The following is a 21,167-nucleotide window of genomic DNA, read 5'->3' on the forward strand; positions in this document are numbered from 1 at the left end:
TTTAGTCAATTAAATAATATTGCAATTGTCTGGACGTATTATTAAAAAAAAAATACAGAAAATTAAGATCACGTAGTTATCCACATAGCTTCTGGAGGAAATCCAAAGTTATGGGAGTTATCTCCTGATTTTTATGTGGTCAGCTGTTTGTGGGGAGTACTAACAACTGGTTAAATAAGGAAAATTTCAGACTGAGGGTCACAGAAGTGTACAAAGCATATAAATAAAGGTTTCTGTCTGCAGAAAATTTTGCTTGAAGGTGTGAGAAGGAGACAAGAAGAAGCACATACTTGGGATTTAAGAGAGAGAGAAATTACTTGACCATATGAATTTAGTCAAGGCATTTAGGATTTAGTCAAGGCATTAAAGCTACCAATTCTACTTTTGCAAAGAGTATCATGAGACGTTAACGGTCTGGTGCGTAGTATTATGTTGCAGTAGAAACAATTACTTTCAAAGCAACCTGTGCTTTATGAGTTTAGTTGAAAATTGTCTGATAGCATAGCCAAGAGAGCTGTTGATACCTGCAGGGACAATGTCTTTTTATATAGAGATGTATTTAATTTATTGTGTAAATAACATAATTCTTTTCAAATAACTGCATTTCCATAGCTGTTTCTCTTTAAATGAGTACATGCAAATGATACCAAATGGTCTTTTTTTATTTTTCCCCTCTCACTCATTGCAGGTTATCTATTAGAAACCATTAGGCTTTTTGAGATTGAAGTCAATCCAAGAAAATCCCATTTTCACTTCAAAAAGAATTCAAGAATCACCTCTCTGGGACTGAAGGGAAACTTCTTGGACTGTATTTAGGGAGGAAGCTTTGTTTTCTTCAAAATAAATTAAGTTCTGATACATACACTTCCACCTGAGGCTTCTTTGGTTTGCAAGTAAGTTACCATGCTGGCATTTTCTTCTCTTTCTTCCAACTAAAGAGCTGTGAATGAACTTTTCCTGGAGCAACTTCATTCAGGAGAGCATTATTTCTTGGCTCAGGAAACCACCAGTGAACACGGGGAAAGATCTGTGATTCACAAGGCTGTGCTGCGTAGTGATATTATAATGAAATGACTACGTGGCAAGGAAATTGAGCTCATTATAATAAAAATCTGCTCAGAGACAATCTAGAAATTAAAGCAGTATACCAAGGAGATAGCTCCAACTCAAGGGCATAGTTTACTATTAATCGCTAGGTAGCCATTTTGCTGCTGGCAGATCGAACACCAAGGCTGTAGTTGTGTAATTACTTACTGCAGTTAAGCAGATGCTGAAATCTTCGCTTAAAAAAAAATTTACAATGCTTGTGGTGATAGATGGATTTGTACAGGATCATCAATCTATATTAGGACATTGGGATTTCTGTCTGCATACACCATCAGGTCTCACAGTCCATCTGCATTGTTCTCCAAGGCTCAAGAATCTGCTATATCCCACACCCCTGCCCCTGAGATCCAGTATCCTGACAAAATGGATTATTTTTCCCACAGTGCAAACCTTGCACCATGAAGATCAGCCTGTAAGAATAAATATTTCAAACTTCATCAAATGCAACAATGCCAACATAGTGGGTCTGCCCGCAAGTACTGAGGCCATGTTTTTTAGTTAGTCTATGTTACTTATAAAGATAGTAGCTCTACCTGCTGTCCCTGACATATGTGCAGAAAGGCAAGTAGCAGGAAAAGAGGTGGGGCTGCCAGTGACTCATCATCTTGTGGCCTGAGCGGAAAGCCATGCACAGCAGTTCTCAGTATGTACCATTAATTTTAGACTGTAGGGCTTTCCTAGGCTGGAGTTTTTATCAGAATATTCTCCCACAGGACCGTCCAGTTCTGCAGTTATTCCAGACACTGTTTCTGCATATTCCTGTGTTTCTCAGTACTGTCTGTGTCCTATGCACATCCCTTTTTTCATAGAGGCTCCTTTCTTCTTTCAAATAAGTAAGAAAAGGAGTATTAATTTTTTTATAGAGACTTTGCTGTTCTGAAATTGAAAGTGATCCTCACAGGAAGGGAGTTTGTTTGTTATCCTCACTCAGGAGCTAGGGAACAGAAAATAATAGTATAATGTCCATTTCTCCTTGGCAACATTGATGAAAGTTGTGTTTTCATCAGTTTTGGAATGTCTGTTCCATGGTTATCACCTTTCTTCCTTCCATGACCTGGATAGCTTGGAGAGAGAGTGCATCTTAATTCACCTTTGCAGAGAAAAAAAAAAAAAAAAGACCTGATTGAGGCTTAGGCTGCTGAGTTGTGAAGGACTGAGGATCCTGGAGCACATAATAAAATAAGGAAAGCCTGTAGCCTACCCTAACACTGGAGGAAAGCTACAACTTAGAGGCATGTTTCCAAGAGACAGCTTGTTCAGAAAGGAAACAGAGCAACACTCCCCCGCACTGTTAGAGCCTATGTCACTTCCCAAGACTGTATCATTAAAAACATGTAGTAGGTCATAGAAATGCCAATTTAAGTTGCAGGCTAATTTCCATGCTCACCTCTAGTTTATTTCTTTTTGAACATTTATAAATTTGAGCTCTTACACTAAAGAATTACATGGTTTATGTTTGTCTTACAAATAACGCTGGGGGGAAAATAAGGGGAGTGAATATGCTGGGAGCTTTTCTGAAGGCTTTCATCTCCTAACCAGCTTTGGTAGTCTTACAGTACAGTAGAATAAATTTAGTTTACAACTAGCTAGATGATTACAAATATATAACAAAATAGTACATATGAAACTTCATTCAAATATGAGCATGAATTAGCTAAAAAAAATAATAATTTTTCAGTTACAGACAAAGTTGATTGTGTTTAAAAAAAAAAAAAGATGGTGCTCAATGTACTAATGATGGAAAGGGAGTCAAAGGGAGACAGGAGACAACAGCAGGAACTGAAAAGTCTGCATTCTCAATCATATTTTGATGTCTTTCACAGAAGTGTGTATCCTGACCAGCAGAAGCCAAGAGTTATGTGCACTGAGTTCTATTCCTTCGATAGACAAATAGACTCAGATGAATAAGGAACAGGCATTATTTCAGATAAAAGAAAAATTAACAAGTTCGGGACTGGTGTATTTTGTTTTTGTGAGTGAGTGAATGTATTGTATATACTGGTGGAATTTCAGTGATCTTTTTCACTGTATTTTTAGTATAATTACAATGCAAAAATAAATGTGAACATAAAGTAAATGCACATATAAATCTTCAAGTATACCTGATAATAACATTTTAGAGAAATGCCTAAACAACTTCCTTTTCTCTGAATGGCGTAGAAAATGAAAACATGAAAGTTTCCTGAAGTCCCCCAGTGAAAGTGAGGGAAGGAATCCTCTAATCACGGGTTTTGAGCTTTCAAATTCAACCAGATAACGTTACAGTAGAAATAATGAATCAGCTAATGCTTAATTTAATATCAAGTCATAGTTTCAAATTATATGGTAAACTATTGTAGAAACTTTTAAGAGATTGGAAAATTCTGTTTCCACTAGAGCTACTAGTTAGAATCAGTGGAACAAAACACTGGATGAAATGTACTTTATTTACTTTGTTCTCATTTTTACATTAATTTAACTGTTAATATTAACAATTAATTTTAGGACTAAAGTCTTTGTCAGAAATCTGCTCAACAACAACCAAATTCTTCAACAATATTTAACAGTATCATACAGCCTACTGGCCAGCCACAGACCGAAGCTAGTTCATTTGTATGCAGAAGCACCCTTTCGTACACTCAGGGTAAGTAATTAATTGTGAGCCTGTAGGTAAATATCTTTTTTGCCTGCTTCTCTGTAAAGTTCCCAAAGATCAGCTACTCAATACTAACTTTATGGTATCTTTTCTTCTAGTGTATAGAGGTAACTCAGCAAACTAGCCAACAGACAAAGATTCAGTTATTCAAAGCCATTTTGATAATGGAAAGTTGGCCTGATTTCTGGAAAACAGACCTTGGTTCCTAAATTTCTGGTAACGTTGTAATGACCTGCTTGTTCTTATAACTGATAACTAATGACTAATAACTCTCTGAACTGTTCATTGAAAACTGTTTTGAAACTTCTAACATCATCAGAATACTCTTCATTAGATTTTGTGTAGTAGCTTCTAAGAGTATTTTAAGTGAAAAGATAGTTTAACTACAAAAGCATCATCCAGTTCAAATCTTTATTAATCATCTCAAAATCTAAAGCAAAAAAAATCCTTAAACTATTACAGAGTACACAACAATATATCCTTAGTGGGTGTAATCCACTCAACTTTTTTCCTCATAGTAGATTATTCTACTATGATTTAACTGTTTTCAACTCATACAGGTGTTGTCTTTCACTTTTAACAGGCACAATGTAAATGTTAATGCAAAATGTTACATCTGTTTTTAGATAGCATACTATTGGGAAGGGTGCTGGTATTTTGTTTTTACCTGCATAGCGACATCACTCACTGTGTATAAATATGAATAATAGCATAAAATGATTAACTCAAGAGATGATAAAGTAACAACATAAATGTTATAGGAACGAACAAACACATATCTTTAAAAGAGGGCAGTGGTATAATTATATTTTAAAATGTTCACTGGATTTGGAAGCAAACAAAATCACTTCAAGAAGACAGGAGGCCTCTGAAGTTATCATGAAGGATCAGAGATGAAATTGGTAAGTTACAACGGAGGCAACATTATGGTGTTCAAAGGGCAAAATAAGTGTGATTGCTGAGATAATCATGCAATCCTATTTCCATATCTTCCTACATGAGTAATGGCTTTTGTGGTGGTTTAACAACCAATGGGCATGTAGTCTTAGGCTGAAGAAAACAAGGAAACCTTGAAGAAAACAGGGAAACTGGTAGCCCTGAGCTAGCAGAAGCAAGGGAGATAAGGGACGAAAGCCAAAAGACAACAAGGAGAAAAACAGCTGAAGGAAAATTCCAGAATGACCTATGGTAACCTTTTGCTCATTAAGGGTCATTAGCATATTTAAAAAACACACACACCAAAACGCTAATATATGCAAATGCAGAATTTGGTGTCTTCTCCCCCCACACTCCCATGCTGGTCCTCTGAATGTGCAAACTCAGTAAAAGTAAGTTAGGCCAGCTAAGACAAACAACCAAAAGTAGCCAGAGAGATAGTTTCACAAGTTTGCTGTCTATAAATAATGGTGATTCAAGTCAGAGGAGTGCTTGCTTTGTGAGAGATTGTCAAGCACTTGCCTCTGCAGAGTTATATAATTAATTATTTAATTGAAAGACCTTTGTGTGGATTCCAACTCTGTGTGCTTATTGTCAAGGTGCACCAGGCACTAACCTATGGAAAACAGGCAGGTAAGCTCTACCACACTGCTCTCTCACTCTCCCTCCACAGAAGGACAGGGGAAGAAAATACACTGAAAACCAGGAAAGCTTGCGGGTTGGGATAAAGAGCTTTTTAATTAAAGCTCATGGAAGAAAAAATAGCTCCTGCAAAAGCAACCAGAGAAAACAATTATTCTTTGTTTGCCATCAGCAAGTGATGTTCAGCCATGTCTTGGGAAGCAGGGCCTCAATATGTGTAGTGATGACTCAGGAAGACCAACACTTTCCTAATGAGAGGCCCCCCCTTTCTCCTTCCCCTTCCACGACTGTTGTAGCTGAGTGTGATGTCAGATGGTATGGAATATCCCTTTGGTCAGTTTAGGTCAGCAGTCCTGGCTGTTTCCCCTCCGCACCTCTTGCCCACACCCAGCCTACTGGCTTTTGGCATGGGGCATGGAGAGCCAGCCTCGATGCTGTGCCAGCGCTGTTCAGTAATAGCCAAAACATTGGTGCAATATCAAAGTTGTTCTACCTACAAGTGCAGAGCACAGCACTGTATGGGCTGCTGTGGGGAAAGCTAACTCCATCCCAGCCAGAGCCGGTATAGTTTTTTATATTCTTGAAGAGCAGGAGGGAAAATACTATTGTCAAAATAACACTGCGTGTATTTGTATTTGAAATTATCTGCATCAATAAGGAATTATTTGCTTGTAATGCATTTGAAGTTGTTTACAGGCCTAGAACAGTAAATAACCTTAATTTGACTCACATGTACCACAGGCAATCATTGTAGAAAAGCTAACATGCAGTAACTTGCACCTGCTAATGACTGGCATGTGACCTGCTCCATCATTATCGTATAGTATCTTCAGCAACATCTGAGAAGTGCTAGGAGCTGCATTTTTGTGTGAGATCATGCGCAAGAGACTGAAAACGTAGGCAAAGATGCAGGGAGTTATAGTCTGGCCTGGAGAGGTGGAGTATGTTGAGGATATGGTAGAAGCGCAGACCAAAAATAAGGAGATACAGAAATGGGAGCACTATAACAAGGTGTAATTTTGAAAGGCCTCATGACAAGCAGGTCAATGCAGTATTCTAGCTCAGAGTACACCTAAATTCAGCCTATGGGAGAAAGATGCTATTATCTCCTGATACTATGGTCATCTGGCCACGTTGCATACTAGAAACATAACTGACACAGAATCATCCAGAAAGTGTTTTGAGAAACTCTGAAGAGCACTACAAAGCCTGGACGCTTGACAGGATTTTCCTCCCATACTGAACATGCTTGAGGGTCAGTGGTTATGGTGTCACATGTTGTAGAAGGTCAGCTACAGACACAATCATTAAGTCCAGTCAAGAGAGAAGGTCTGCTAGAACTTGCTCTGCAAAGAATAAAATGGGGGGGAAGAAAGAAAGAAAAACATCCCACAAATCTAAAAAAAATTAGACTTAAGGCTATTTACTAGTTAATTCTGGTACAAGTAGACAACAGGGAATGGAAAAAGCACAACAGAAAGTTATAGTGTTTTAGTGGCCTCATCTAAAACCATGGAAATGTTTCCAAGCTTTAAATTTGCTGAATTACCTGTTTTTCTTGTAGGGCTATAAAAATAACACTAAAAGCTTTGCTGAGACTTCATAAAATGTCATGCTTTTTAAACGGCACCTACTTGACTCTCCAGCCTGCTCCACATTCCAGCAGATTTCTGTGTTGGCCATGCCATCTCCAGCATCTTGCCTCCTGGGACATTACTCAGAATAGCACAGAATCTGAATCAGGCAAGTACATCATGGGACCTTGAGGTGGAAAATAAGCATATTTAATGTTGCAGTAAACGTCTGAGTGGCTCTCAGACTGTCTGTTAAAAGCATTGAAACCAGGAAGCTGCTGAAATTTCGCAACTTTTTCAAGTCCCCTTTAAATCTTTGAAATGAATGAAAAACACAAGATGTGTCTTTTCAAAAAGTTATTTTTCTCTACGTACTAGAGACCCATCTTACACTGATATCTTTGAATGCTGCAATACCAAGGAGGGGGATATCAAAGGATAATTTTTTCTAACTTCTGATGACAATCAGAACAGAAGTTATAGCCAAATTAGCTAGTGTTAAAGCCATTAACATTGCTATAATTCTATGTTTTATAAAAGGCTGGAAGAGCTCCCCTGATTACTTCAGTACAGCATGACAATTGCTTTTAATTGTTGCCGTTTATGTAGATACAATACTGCCCAGCCTTGCAATCTTACTTTCATTCTCCTTATTTTATATGGTGAATTATAAGAGAATAAATGAAGCAAACCATATGGAAACAAGAGCAGGTCAGCAGCAATCCACTATGCACCTTCTTTTAAACAGTGTTTTTGTAGTAGGGATCATGACAGTGAATTAGCTCATTTGCCTTTTTATTACCTTTTTTACAGACAAAACAATTAAAATTTACTAGAACGTTTTCCTTCTCTTTTAGAACTTTCTTTTTTCTAGATTCACTTTCAAGTCTTGCAGGTATTGGTGTTAGAGAAACGAGTAATTTCTTTTGTTCAGACAATGGATTTTGAATTCACAGGCATACAACAGAAAAGGATGAAGACACTTTGAAGTACAATTTATCTGGACATTAGTATTTGTATTTTTGATAAAAGAAGTCCCAACATAATCTGCAAGAAAATGTCTCCAAAGCTACTCATTTAGTACTGTTTTCCATATTGTACAAATAGCCTGTGAAATAACAAAATCTGATTTTATGCTCATTTGTCTCGTAATTGAACTTAGTTCCTGAGATTTAAATTTGATTTAAGCTTTTCCAGACTGGGAATTTATGGGACAGAGTGATGAGGAAGGCTCTTAAACTCCACTTGTGTAAACAGGGCAGTCAAGAGATCACCTGAAGTACCTGTACACTTCTGCATGCAGCCTTGGGAAAGAACCAGGAGGAACTGGCCATCCACACACAGCCACGGGATGATGGCCTTGCTGGCACGAAGGAGATGTAGTGGAACAGCTCACATCACCAGAGTGCTGCAATGGCTGGATATAGGCTTGTAAGGAAAGATGAGCAGAGAAGAGCAAAGGGCTTACAGTATGCTGTGCATAGGAATGGATCAAGGACAAGGAGCTGTGATGTACAAGGAGGGTGAGACCTGACAAGAGAAGGAACTCAACATGCAGACGTGATGGTGAGTACCTGCTACAAGATGCCTGATCAAGGAATTGGATGAAGCTGCCTTTAAACAAAGGAAGATGTCTCCCAGTTGCAGATCTGATCCAGATAAGATACTTAAACTACCCAGCATCTAATGGAAAGTCAAGATGAAAGGCACAAACATGATGTTTCTGGAGTGGTGCTCCACATAAGAAAGGCTGTGTGTCTGGAGTTCTGGGTGCAGCTTTGGCCCTACTGTACAAGAGAGATTGACAAACTGAAAACTCAGACACTAAAATGGTTTGGGGGTTGAACACACAGCCTGAGGTACTTAGGTTTGTGCAATGTGGAGAAGAGAAGGGAAAGAAAGGATCTAATTGTTTGTTTGTTTTTTCCACTACGTAAATAGAGATTATAGAGAAGATAGACTTAAACTGTTCCCAGAGGTGCACAGTGAAAGAACTGAAGGAAACTACAGTTTCCCCTTATACACAGCAAAGGAAACCTGACTGGATATGAGGAAAAAAATCACAGTGAGGGCAGTTACACAGTGAAGGAAGCTGCTTAGAGAAGTTGTAGAAGCTCTGAGGTATCCTTGGAGCAACCTGCTCTAATGTTGAAGTTAGCCCTGCTTTAGGTGGGAGGTTGGAAGAGATGACCCGCAGATGCCTCTTCCAATGTACAATATATGAGATTAGGCCTTGAATTAAAATATTTCTGTATGTGTAAAGGGGCTGTTGCCTACAGTTTTGTCAGGGCCTTCTGCAGCTGGGTCTCAAACAATAAGACTGTTTCAGTTGCTTTTTTCTTTGATCAAGCCAAAATTGTTAAAGCTGGAATTTCCTATGCTGAACTGCTTCTTCAGGCTAGTGATTTTCTTTTAAGTCCCTTGAAGAGCAATTCAGTCACTTCCAAAAACAAATGAGCAGAAATGTGCATTTTTTCTCTGATATTAAAGAAAATGTTTATAACGATTTAATTAAAGCTGTGCTTTTTAGTAATGTGTTCAAGTTTGGCAGCTTAGAAAATCTGCACAAAGTTGGCCAAGTCATGAGTAGCTTAGTTTATGTAATTACAGAAGAGATTTGTTGGCACTGAGTATTTGGTCTCCAGCAGTCTTTTTACAATCAATGTACTCTATCTCAGAGCTTCAGAGAGGCAAGCAGAAATTTTGGTATACAAAAAGGCTTCCTGCAGGAACAATGTGGTAAAGGAACAGAAATCATTGATGCTGCATGTAACACAACACTGGATTTTGAGTAACATAACTGAATGGAGGCACAGATAAGAATTAAGACAGAGTGGAGGTGAAAGGAAGGAGTCCTTACATTGTAAGTGAAGTGGGAGGATTTATGAACTCTAAAGTATATTGTTCTCCAGAAATTGAAACCAAATCTTTTGCTCATTGCCTTCCCATGAGTTCATAACTTAAAAAAGGTATTAAATCTTTAATCACACTATGATGTAACAATTTCTGTTTTCCCTCACGGGATTTCTGAAAAGATTGGATTCTGTTTACTGAACAGACCAAGCACCTGAAAGAGACTGTATCAATGTCTTCATTTCAAAAAAGATGTGTCCAAAAGGAGTCAGATTACAGGAAGAAAAGCATGGGTTTTATGACAAGAGCAGATGAATGTAGCCCCAAAGAACTGAGTCCTGTCCCTGACTTCATCTCTCCATCTCCATGTGATTTGGGCAAGTTTCTTAACCCAGATTTTTCACAAGTGCCAACAATTTTCCGAGTTCCTTCCTATACAAAATCTTGATTTTAAGTTGCTTTCTGTATCTGGCCTTAGGATGAGATACCTCGTGCTCCCCAGGCATATATTTCTAGTCCTTATAGTCAGCTAGCTCAGATGGAGTTTTTTTCCAGTGCAGATGGCTACAGTTTGAAGAAATGAGTGCCATCCACAGAACTTAATTCAAAAAAACATTGAATTATCACAGCTACAACAGAACACACTTGGGGCTGTATATAAACATAGAGAATCCTAGGGCATGCTAAACAATCTCTTAAAAAATCAACTCCAGGTATCACATACCAGACCCTAAATCTTTAGGTTCATCTATTTTGTTTTCCCATTTATAAAATAAAACTCTTACTTTGGGGTTTTTGAGAAAATGAACTAATTCACATTCAAAAAGCCACTTGATACTGTGCTGCTGAGTGCCATAAAGGGTGAGCAAAAAAAAGCTAAAATTAATTATTCTGCATTTACAGCACATTGCAAGGAATGTGCAGTAAATCAGACATGGAGGCATACAAAAGAATAATATCTGATTTTTCTCATTATATATATATATTATAGTCAGGGTACAATTACATTTTTCTGTTCCCATGCAATTAATTACTGTATTATAAGATACAGTGGGACTTAGGCTATACACTTTTTAAAAACCATTTTAAAAGAATTAAAAATAAATAAAACGAGAAAAAGAAAGCTGTAAGCACCCAGGCAGCATGTAAACCCCAATCCATTTGATTTTTGCCATCACCAGTGTTTGGTGTTGGTCATTGCAGGGCCAGCTCAACTCCTGGAATCCCCAGGCTGACTGAGGACAGGGAGCAGTGCAATCCCAGATGGCTCCCAGTGTTGCCTTCCATCTCATCCCCTTTGCTGCATGTTGGTGATCTGTGCTGCATGTAGCAGCCCTGAGTGCAGTTAATTATGGTAGCTGTACTATCAGAACTCATCTAGCGTCAGGAGCATGAAACACTGTTTGATCTATTTACCCTGCCAAGAAGCAGCATAAAGGGAAACTCCATCTAGCAACTACAGCATTACCAAAGTACGCTCAAGCAAGGAGACAAACCATGCTTTCTGTTTTCCACCACAGACTACAACAGATGAGCCTGCAAAAGATTACTGTGACTCCCATTCCTGTGTTCTTAAAAAGCATATTACAAGCACTCTGTTATAACAGGCATGCAGATGTCCATCCAAAAATAAATAAATAAATAAAGTTTGATGCAGCCTAGTATGACATTCAAACTGGGAGTACATCATTCATGGAATGATAGAATCATCTAGGTTAGAAAAGACCTTCAAGATTATCAAGTCCAACCATCAGCCTGACCTACTGAGTCCCATCACTGAACCACGTCCCTTAGTGCTATGTCCACGCATCTCAAATACCTCCAGGGAAGGAGACTCCACCACTTCCCACTGCAACCTGTTTCAATGCTTGACCATCCTCTCTGTGAAGAAATTATTCCTACTGTCCAGTCTAAACCTGCCCTGGCACAACTTGAGACCATTTCCTTGTGTTCTGTCACTTGTCACCTGAGAAAACGGACAGACACCCTCCAATCTTCAACCTCCTGTCAGGAAGTTGTAAAGAGCGATGAGATCTCCCCTCAGCTTCTTCTTCTCCAGACTAAACAAACATAGTTCCCTCAGTCACTCCTCATGATCTTGTTTTCTAGTCCTTCACCAGCTTTATTGTTCTCTGCACATGCTTGTGCAACTCAAAGTCCTTCTTGTAGTGAGGGGCCCAAAACTGAACACGGTACTCAAAGTGCAGTCTCCCCAGTGCTGCTTACAAGTGGACAATCACATCTCCAGTCCTGCCAGACACACTATTTCTGATGCAGACTGGGATGCCATTGGCCTTCTTGGCCACCTGGGCACACTGTTGGCTCATGTTGAGCTAGTTGTTGACCAGCACCCAAGTGCAGCACCCGGCATTTAGTCTTGTTGAATATCAGGCAACTGGACTCAGCCCATCGATCTAACGTATCCAGATCCCTCTGCAAAGCCTTTCTACCCTCGAGCAGATCGGCCGTCCCTCCTAACATGGTATCGTCTGCAGACTTACTGAGGGTGCACTCAATACCCTCATTCAGGTCACAGATAAAAACATTAAACAAAACTGTTCCTAAGACTAAGCCCTGAGAAATGCCACTGGTGACCAGCCACCAACTGGATTGAACTCCATTCATGACAACTCTTTAAGCCCAGCCATCCAAACAGTTCTTCACCCAGCAAACTGTATACCTCTCCAAGCTATGAGCAGCCAGTTTCTCCAGAATACTGTGAGAAACAGTATCAACTGCCTTACTAAACTCCAGGTAAACAACATCCATAACCTTTTCCTCATTTACTAAGCAGGTCATTTTGTCATACATAGAAAGAGATCAGGTTAGCTTGGCAGGATCAGCCTTTCATAAACTCACACAGTCTGCTTCTTATAACTCAGCTGTGTCGTATGTGCCGTGTGAGATTCAGGAGAGAGAATCTCTTCAGGAGAGAGATTATACAGACAGATAGTTATTTTTGAAAGTGTTCTTCTGCTAATACATTTTTTGTCTTACATGCAGGCTGGTGGCAATAACCAGCTGCAACTTTCAGATATCAGGAGCATAGATTTCCATTTTCCTGCAATACCTCTCCCTAGTCCTGGAAGGGCAGGTAAGGTTCCTATTTCTCCTTCTATGAAAACAATGACACTTTGTCACTTGCCAGAGGTACAAGTAGGCACCACTGGTATAGGTGCTATAATTCTTAACTAGCAGTATCAAGGAAGGCCACTGAGGTTTTTCATCATGTTGCATACAGAATTGGTAGTATGTTATTAATAGTTAACAGCATATTAACTGTTAATATGGCATTTAAAATATGTGGAGTGAAATCTTGTCAGTGTTGTTTATTCCTTTACATAAAATGGGCCTTCTACTGAATGAGTTGTTTGCAAGACCATTAGCTCAAAAACAGCATTGTCATATTTTGTATCTGCACATACAAGATTTGTGGGAAATGATAACCTGAAATTACCAGTGAGTTCAAGTCCTTGTCCCGGCATAGACAACAAATTTCTCCACACCATCCAGATCTGTTTTTAAAACTGTAGGGAAGAAAATTATTAAGCACTTGACATTCTCAGACTTCCAGCAGAGACTGCAGCCAGGGAAAGGTACAGTGGGAGCCATTTTTGGCTAAGCTATTCATAATATCCCTCTACTCAAAAATAAATTATAGCCAGCAAATTCGTTTCACTTGTATTTTTATTTGAAAGTGGCACCTTAAATATATGATAATTTCTAGTCATCAGTGGATTAATTGTGCAACTTTGATATAAGATTTTTAACTGTCATAGGGTCAAACCTTCTAGTCTACAGGTATTTTTATAAAGCAGGCTTTTAAAAACAGTTCATCAGTGGGCAGGAAATAGACTTTTTTTGGTAGTTTTTGAGCATTAGCACTAGAGTTAATTGTTAAGCTATTAAACTATAGTTTTTAATTTATAGCAGCTATAGTAGAAACAGTGTCTGAGTGATTGCCCTTTGCTACCATTATAGACATACCTCATCCGTTATATCATGAAATACTGTAAGATGGTTTGTAACAATGCTTGTTACCTGCTGATAATAACCTATCAGCAGGAACAGCAGTTAATTATATATCTCCTGCTGGCAAATAACTGGCTTCCAAATATTTTTGTTGCTCTTCGCTAATTTCTTCAACAAAAAAAGAATCAGTGTCTTGATTTTATACTGGTATGTTAATTTATGAATGGAAGACAGAAATCGTGTATTGTTGCTGAGGTGCCTGAATTCTTTGTGCTGTCATCACAGTATAAAAAACTAGCCCCATCTGTACATGAACCCTGATGGATGGGTGAACAACAAGACCTATTGCACTGATCAGCTACAGGATGTGGAACAATTCCCAGCCCAGACCTCTCACAGAGATATGCAGAATATTATCTAAAAGGTGGCCCTTAGCCCTGGGTAGGTGGGATCTCTGCTTACAGTGAAACTATTCAGACAGCTTAGATGAGATTATGTCTTTCTGCAATATTTCTTCCTTCAGATTCATTCTAAGCATGGTATTGTAGGACCAGTCTTGGGAACAGCGCTGACCCAGCAAGAGCAGAAGAACCTTCAGTACTGAGGAACCTTTGAGAATGGGCACAAGCAGCTAAGGTTCATTGTTTGGCACCGAAACAGTGAGAAGGTAAATTGTTCTGGGATTAATGATACAGAATTGGAGGTCCTTTTGCCTATGAAAGAATAATCTGTGTGTTAGGTACTGGGGACTTGCAATATAGTTCTATCCCTTTGAACTCCTGCTCAAAAGGGACTTTTGAGCAAATATTCCCATGAGGCCCCGCTAATAGTCCTTTCTACCAAGGTTTGGTCTTTGTGGGGAAAAACAGTCACTTGTTTGCAAATATGTCAATATTTATTCCCAGAGTCCTATCCTAAAAAATGCTGTAGAATGGGAATCAGAAATCTAGATTGAATAAGAATAAAGAATAAAGAATAAAGAATAAAGAATAAAGAATAAAGAATAAAGAATAAAGAATAAAGAATAAAGAATAAAGAATAAAGAATAAAGAATAAAGAATAAAGAATAAAGAATAAAGAATAAAGAATAAAGAATAAAGGAGTGTGGGAAATACTAACAAAAACTAAGGTGCTGCCTCATATACATTTCTCTGAGTAATAAATAGCAGATAATAAATAACAGAGAGTAGAGTCGTCCCCTCTCCATTTCTGAGCAATTTTCAAACTTACAGATTAATGACAACACCTTGGATTTCTATTTTCAGGCACAGTATGTTTTATCATGTCCTGATGGACAATGGAAAGAACATCATCACTGGTTATAATGTATCTATGACAGTGATATTGAACAACTTTGTTAAAATGTTAACATTATCTTTAAAATGTTAAATTATCTTTAGAGATAATATATCATAAAGTTGTAATAGAAAAAAGCTAGGTTTGCCTTGTCCACATTAAGAGACTCAGAATACTACAGCTCCTAAATATAATTCCAATTTGTCCTAAAAGACCTTATAGTTAGAATATTGTTGTCTTTAAGAAAGCAACCTGAAAAGCTGCTGTCATTTACTAAAATACACAATTTTGGGATTCTGTGTTTTTGGGATTTTTCTGAAGCAAGCTGACGTGAGATGGGACTTTTCACTCCTCAAAACAAATCTAGCATTATATTATTCATACTACCTAATTACTCCACATCAGCTTGTATCTCTGTCCTCTGCAATCCCTCTCTATTTTCAGTGAAGGTCTGGAATGCCTTAGAATGGATCTGACCATAATATTTTTTCTCAAAGGAATTCAAAAAGTTTTAAAGGCAGTAGGATACAGAATCTTACACTCCAAAGAGCTGGCAAAGGTGACTTTTACTGAGTTTGCAGAGCTAAAGTAATTGTGACAGGCTATAAAGTCATACACGTTCTTAGAGTTTAGAACAGTACAATAGGCTCCAAAGGATTGAATTTGATGCCTACATTTGTTTAAAAAGATCATTTGTTTATACTAAGTTGATCTATAATTATGTATCTTGTTCCAAGATAAAATAGTTGAGTGAAATCTTTCCATTTGTGTAGCACATGTCAAATTAATGGGTAAATGTAAATAGAAGTAAAAACATTCATAATGGGCAAAGGAATTGCTATGCTATTGACTATATGGAAAATATAGCAAAACATGCTATAGTAATTATAATCAGGAGCTTGTTCTGCAATATCAGACTCTTTTAAGAGTAAGTAGCACAAATATACTTGCTGTATACAGAAGAAATCATCACTGTGCTTGTGCACACTAAGGAGATTTCCTATTGATGGGTTTCACAGAGGTAATTTTGCAGGTCTTGAAAACATAGTCCTTCACAAGTTCCTCTCCAAATGTCCATTTCCTCCTTCCTTTTGATTTCATTAGGCAGAAGGAGTTATTTTAACAGCAGACTCATGAGTGCATTTACTTAGTTGGCTTACTAACTAGCTAATGCCTCCCCAGCGTGCTACTATCAGCTGTTGTGTCTGTATCACCGTTTTCAGTAGGATTCCACTTGACTGCAGTTTTCAGTTCCCTATCTACATTTAATGTTCTTTCAAGGTATACAGTAAGATGGTAAATAACTTATCTCCCAGCCTTTTATCTTTGTCCTTGCTATGTTCACTAGTCTTACAGAAGTGCCTTTGTTTTCTCCTCATTTTTGCTTTGTGAGTTTGTTAGAAAACCGTGACAAAATCTCACAGGCTAGCACCAATTTTCCATGCTTGCTAATGTCTCTCATACAGCAGAAACAGTGAAACAGGCGCTAGGTAGGAGGTTAAGTATAATAAAGTATATATTTTAAATTTCTAACAAATATTACAAGACAATTTTAAGAAATGTTAAATAATTGGAAACCAATTCCAATTGGTATGAATTCCCTCATCCTTTTAATACAAGAAAGGAAGAAAAAAAATGCAAGAGGATGTTAAAATTTGTAATATACTCACAAGTCTCGGAAAAGCTGTGGAGCAAGTTGGCACAGTAGTTAGAATAAAGTTTGCACTAGTGACAGCACCAAATGCTCCACCCCTTTCTCCATTCTCTTTTACTTTCAGTTGTTATATAATAATTTGGGACTATGTTTGTACATAATACACTGTGGAAATTACTCACACCACAAAGAGGGATTTCTCTCGCCCGCTTCTGAGCAATACTCAGACGCGGGGGGAGGGAGAGGGAGGGTGGGAACAACATGGGGAAAGGCACATGTCTCCATTTAGGAGGCAGGCAAACAGCTGACAAGTACGAACAGCAGCTGCTTGCGGTCCTGAGCAGCAACAGTGACGCTGCTACCTCTAATTCCATATAGGGAAGGAAGCACACGGTTTGTGCCCTTATCTTTACACAGTCCCCTCCACCTTCGTAGCTTAAGTGTATCCTCCCAACCAGAACTCCAAAGACTTGCTTAATTTGGAAGCAAAAAACTAGCTTTTTTTGGTGTAATTCCTCCTCTTTTCAGCAGCCTGAACAGTATTTTACACAGGAGGGAAAGAGAAGTTGCCTTTTGAGGCAACAGCAAGAAAGAGAATGGCCATGGAAAAAGGCTGGTGGGACAGAAAATATCTCTGAAAGGGGCAAGATCTAGTTTGCTGCGAGATGACAGGGCAGAGAGGTGTACTAGGCACAGGTGACATCAGAAGTATATCCTTATAAAGGAGCTGAAAAAATACTCTGTGAATTGCACAGAACTAAAAAAAATGTGGATTTTAGCCATGAAGGTAAGTGTGGGTTTAGTGTCTATGATAACCATAGGGCATGGCAGCTGTAATCCTGAAGTCCTGCATAGACACCTCACAGTGAAAAGCCTTTCTGCTGTGAATTAAACTTAAAGTCCTGAAGATGAGGCCTAGTAGCTTTCAGAGTGCTCTCAGGTTTCCAGGCACCTTCACTTAACCATGTAAAGGTCATGCACTCCAGAGGCAACAGTGAAAATGGTACTTCCCATCTGTGCAATCTTCTTTTTGTCCCCTTCTGCATTATTCTGGGTGCTGGTTATTATTGTGTGTGTGTAACACACTGTGAGGTGGTGAGAATATTCTGCAGCTAAATGAGAAAGTTTTAGCAATGGACCTATCACCTAACTGAAGAAAATATAAGCTAGAGTTGGGCTTTTCCTTCCTGTTTCTCAGGAAAATTACATTTTTTTCAGGAACAGTATTTATAAAACTTGGTAAACAATAACAGTTAGTTTCCTGTGCTAGGACATTCTGTTGCAGCCAGATTCAGAAAACATACTTAAGGACCTAAGTGGAATCATAGAATCTTAGAAAGATTTGGGTTGGATGGGACCTTAAAGATCGTATAACTCCAAACCCCCTGCTGTGGCCAAGGACACTGGACCTCTTTGCTCAAAGTGCCATCTAACCTGGCCTTGAACACCTCCAGGGATGAGGCATCCAATGCTTCTCTGGGAAACCTGTTCCAGTGCCTCACCACCCTCTGAGTATAGAATTTCTTCCTCATATCTAATCTAAACCTACTTTTTTTTTAGTTTAAAGCCATTACCCCTCGTCCTATCACTGCACTCCCTGACAAAGAGTCCCTCCCCAGCCTTCTAGTAGGCCCCCTTTAGGTACTGAAAGGCCACTGTAAGGTCTCCCACAAGCTTTCTCCAGACTGAACAACCCCAACTCCCTCAGCCTGTCTTTATAGGATCAGTGCTCCAGCCAGCCCCTTGATCATCTTTGTGGCCCTCCTCTGGACTTGTTCCAGTAGGTCCATGTCCTGTCCACACTGTATCCTATGGTACAACACTTGGGTCCTGCATCCATTCTGCAGAGAAGGCAGTGAAATGAAATGCAGCCACACTGATTAGCTCATGTATAGGACCTGATTCAGAATCACTACCACTGCAAAGGATCTTACAGTACTTTAACAGAAGACAAAAAATTAGAACTCACAATTTCACATTCTTCCCAGACCCTTGTCTCTGTCACACAACACTGCATCGATGTGGCCACTGTATCACGGTCCTTGTTTTCTGTCTCAGTATATCTCAGTATAGAGGGTTAACATCACTTTATAAGCAGTTTGGCAGACATGGGGGGTGAAATCTACCACCACTGGCAGCTGTTGAAACCTGGGCAACGTATGAAACAGAAAATTAAATACAGACTTAGCTGCAATTCTTGCTGTAACAGAGTACAAAAATACATGTGAAAAGGAGGTACCAGCATTGCAGGAAAAAAACACCAGTCTAGATGAGTATTTAAACCAAAGTGACATACTCGTTTATTTTGACTGTCTTGTGATTAAGGGCACTAGGCACTTCTTCACTACTTCAAAAGTAGTCATAAAGATTTGTTGTGGATGAAATATTTGCACAGATCTGATGTATCAGCGATATAAGATTAATTAATTCCTTTATGGTAAATCACAAATTAAATTAGACTGTATGATTTTTACTTTAGTAGCACTTAATCATCAGTTAATCATTAGCCTATTTAACACAATAATTCAGTAGTGTTTGCTACAATCAAAACAGTGGCTTAGTTAAAGATTTGTAAATCACACGACTTACGACAAGATATTAGCAGTTTTTATATAGCAAGGGATAGGGGGGTTTCTATAGGGCAAGGGATTAGGTATTTCTGTACAACATGGTATTGGGGATTTATAAATGCAGCTGCACGTTCAAGAACTTTTTTTCTTTTGGTGAATTACTTACCCTCCTCTGCCTTTAATGTCAGGCCTCAAGTGAACTCACTTTTTTCTACATCGGTGCGTACAGAGGTTGACCATTGAACCTTGGGGAGTCTTGCCCGGAGAGGCATCCCACCTCAGGGGGAGATCCTAGGTCACAGCCTGCTGTAGTCCTGGAGAACTCAAAGGGGCTCTTCGCTTAGGACCGGTATTTATAGGACCGCAAGATGATTGGCTTCAGTCAGTATTTTCCCTGGCCACAATTCATGTTGGGTGATTCTCGTGTTGCCCACCAAGCATACAACTCCAGTACCTTCCAGGTTGTACAGGTCTGCTATCCAGCTAGCACGAGTTCCTGGTACAGTTAGGGAGTGCCTAATCGTTCCAACTCACTGCACTTGGAACAACAGCAAGAACATGACGTAACATTAGTTTATCTTGAGATCACTTGAGATCACCCCCCAGTGAGGGGGTCATTTTTTTTCCAAGAATAAGAGTAAAGAATTTCACATAAATGTTTATATGTATTTGGACTTGGAATCCCATGGTGTCTCTTATATGTAACTTTTTAAAACTGAAAGGAAATACATTGTTTTCTCTTTGTCTTTGCTTTTTGATGTGATACCTTTGCTATAAAATAATTTGTCAGAATTTGCTCAGCTAGGAAAAATTTATAAGCAAACAGCTAAGACCAAGCAAACAAAGCTTTAGGTATTTATAAATTTTATTCTGTGGAAAAAGGTCAAAAATCACTCATTTATTTTTTTTAAGTCACTTTCTGAACAATTTCCTTTGAACACTGCAAAACAGAAACACTTTATATTGAGTAGGGTTTTTTTTTGACTAGATCTCTGTGTTTGTTCTTTTGTTAAGATCTATATTTTGCTGGCACTTCTGGTTAAAATATATACTTTTCTAGATTAATATAAAAGCTGTTCCTAAACATTACAGTAGTTATATATATAAATAATGCAAGTGTCAGTATCTATTATGCTGCAATAGGGTGGCAATACCACCTGTAGTCCCTCAACTTTTTTTCTTGTTTGTTTTCTTAAATACACAAAAGTGCACTTCCTAATTATACAAGGGATATTTTATAGCCATCTAAATATTACTAGCCATATCAAGGTGTTTATTTATAGCATAAATAATTATTATACTGTCCTACAAGCAAAATATCCCCTTCTAATTTATGCAACTTTCATTTATGGTGGACAAAGTGACAAAGAATGTGAATAACTTACATCATGTGAACAGTAAAGTGAAAACATATATGAATGTAATTTTGAAAATTCAATGAGGTAACTGAAAATTCAAACATGACCATCCTGATTTGAAGCAACATAATCAAAATTTTTTGTTGCTTCACAATAGCCAACAACAGGTTTGGTTTTGTTGTATTCTTAAAAGTTTGCCCATAGTCTCACAAAATGAATTCCTTTGAAATTGATGTTACTTCTGTCACTGTACACCCGGGGAGCAAAATGGAGCCCCAGGAATCACTGCAGGAGAAAAAGTGAACTGGGAAGGAAGAAGACTCTTCCAGAGCAATGAGATGTTGTGGTAACACAGGAATGCTGGATTTTTTGGAGGTAGTCTTGAAAAAAGGCTGTTCTTGCTGAGCCGAATCACTCCAGCAAGGTGCCCAACCAACTCATCTTATACCCAGCTTTCTTTTGTAAATTTCCAAATGGTTAAAGATGAGACTGCACCTTTCTTTTCTCACATACTGTCTCAGTATCAGCTCTTTTCAAAGAACAGTCTTGAAATGAAAGCCTTCTGATAAG

At 38.5% G+C, this 21,167-nt stretch overlaps 1 protein-coding gene across 6 annotated transcripts in view; it reads right to left on the reverse strand.

Moving 5' to 3' along the window:
• Positions 1-19,707, reverse strand: part of IL15 (interleukin 15) — a 39,978-nt gene extending 20,271 nt beyond the window's left edge. Inside the window, exons 1-2 of one of the 6 annotated variants that reach the window (XM_080591021.1) lie at positions 19,406-19,707; positions 18,639-18,817 (exon numbers count right to left, since the gene is read on the reverse strand). In XM_080591021.1, the coding sequence (XP_080447147.1) occupies positions 18,639-18,686 (48 nt within the window). In that variant the 5' untranslated portion in view covers positions 18,687-18,817; positions 19,406-19,707. Of the gene's footprint in view, positions 1-6,954; positions 7,082-16,684; positions 16,843-18,638; positions 18,818-19,405 lie in introns of those variants that run through there. The other 5 variants (XM_080591020.1, XM_080591023.1, XM_080591019.1 and 2 more) reach the window with 5 other exon arrangements.
• Positions 19,708-21,167: the final 1,460 nt, after the last annotated feature.

Source organism: Anser brachyrhynchus, assembly GCF_964034855.1.
Source record: "Anser brachyrhynchus genome assembly, chromosome: 4".
Lineage (NCBI taxonomy): Eukaryota > Metazoa > Chordata > Aves > Anseriformes > Anatidae > Anser > Anser brachyrhynchus.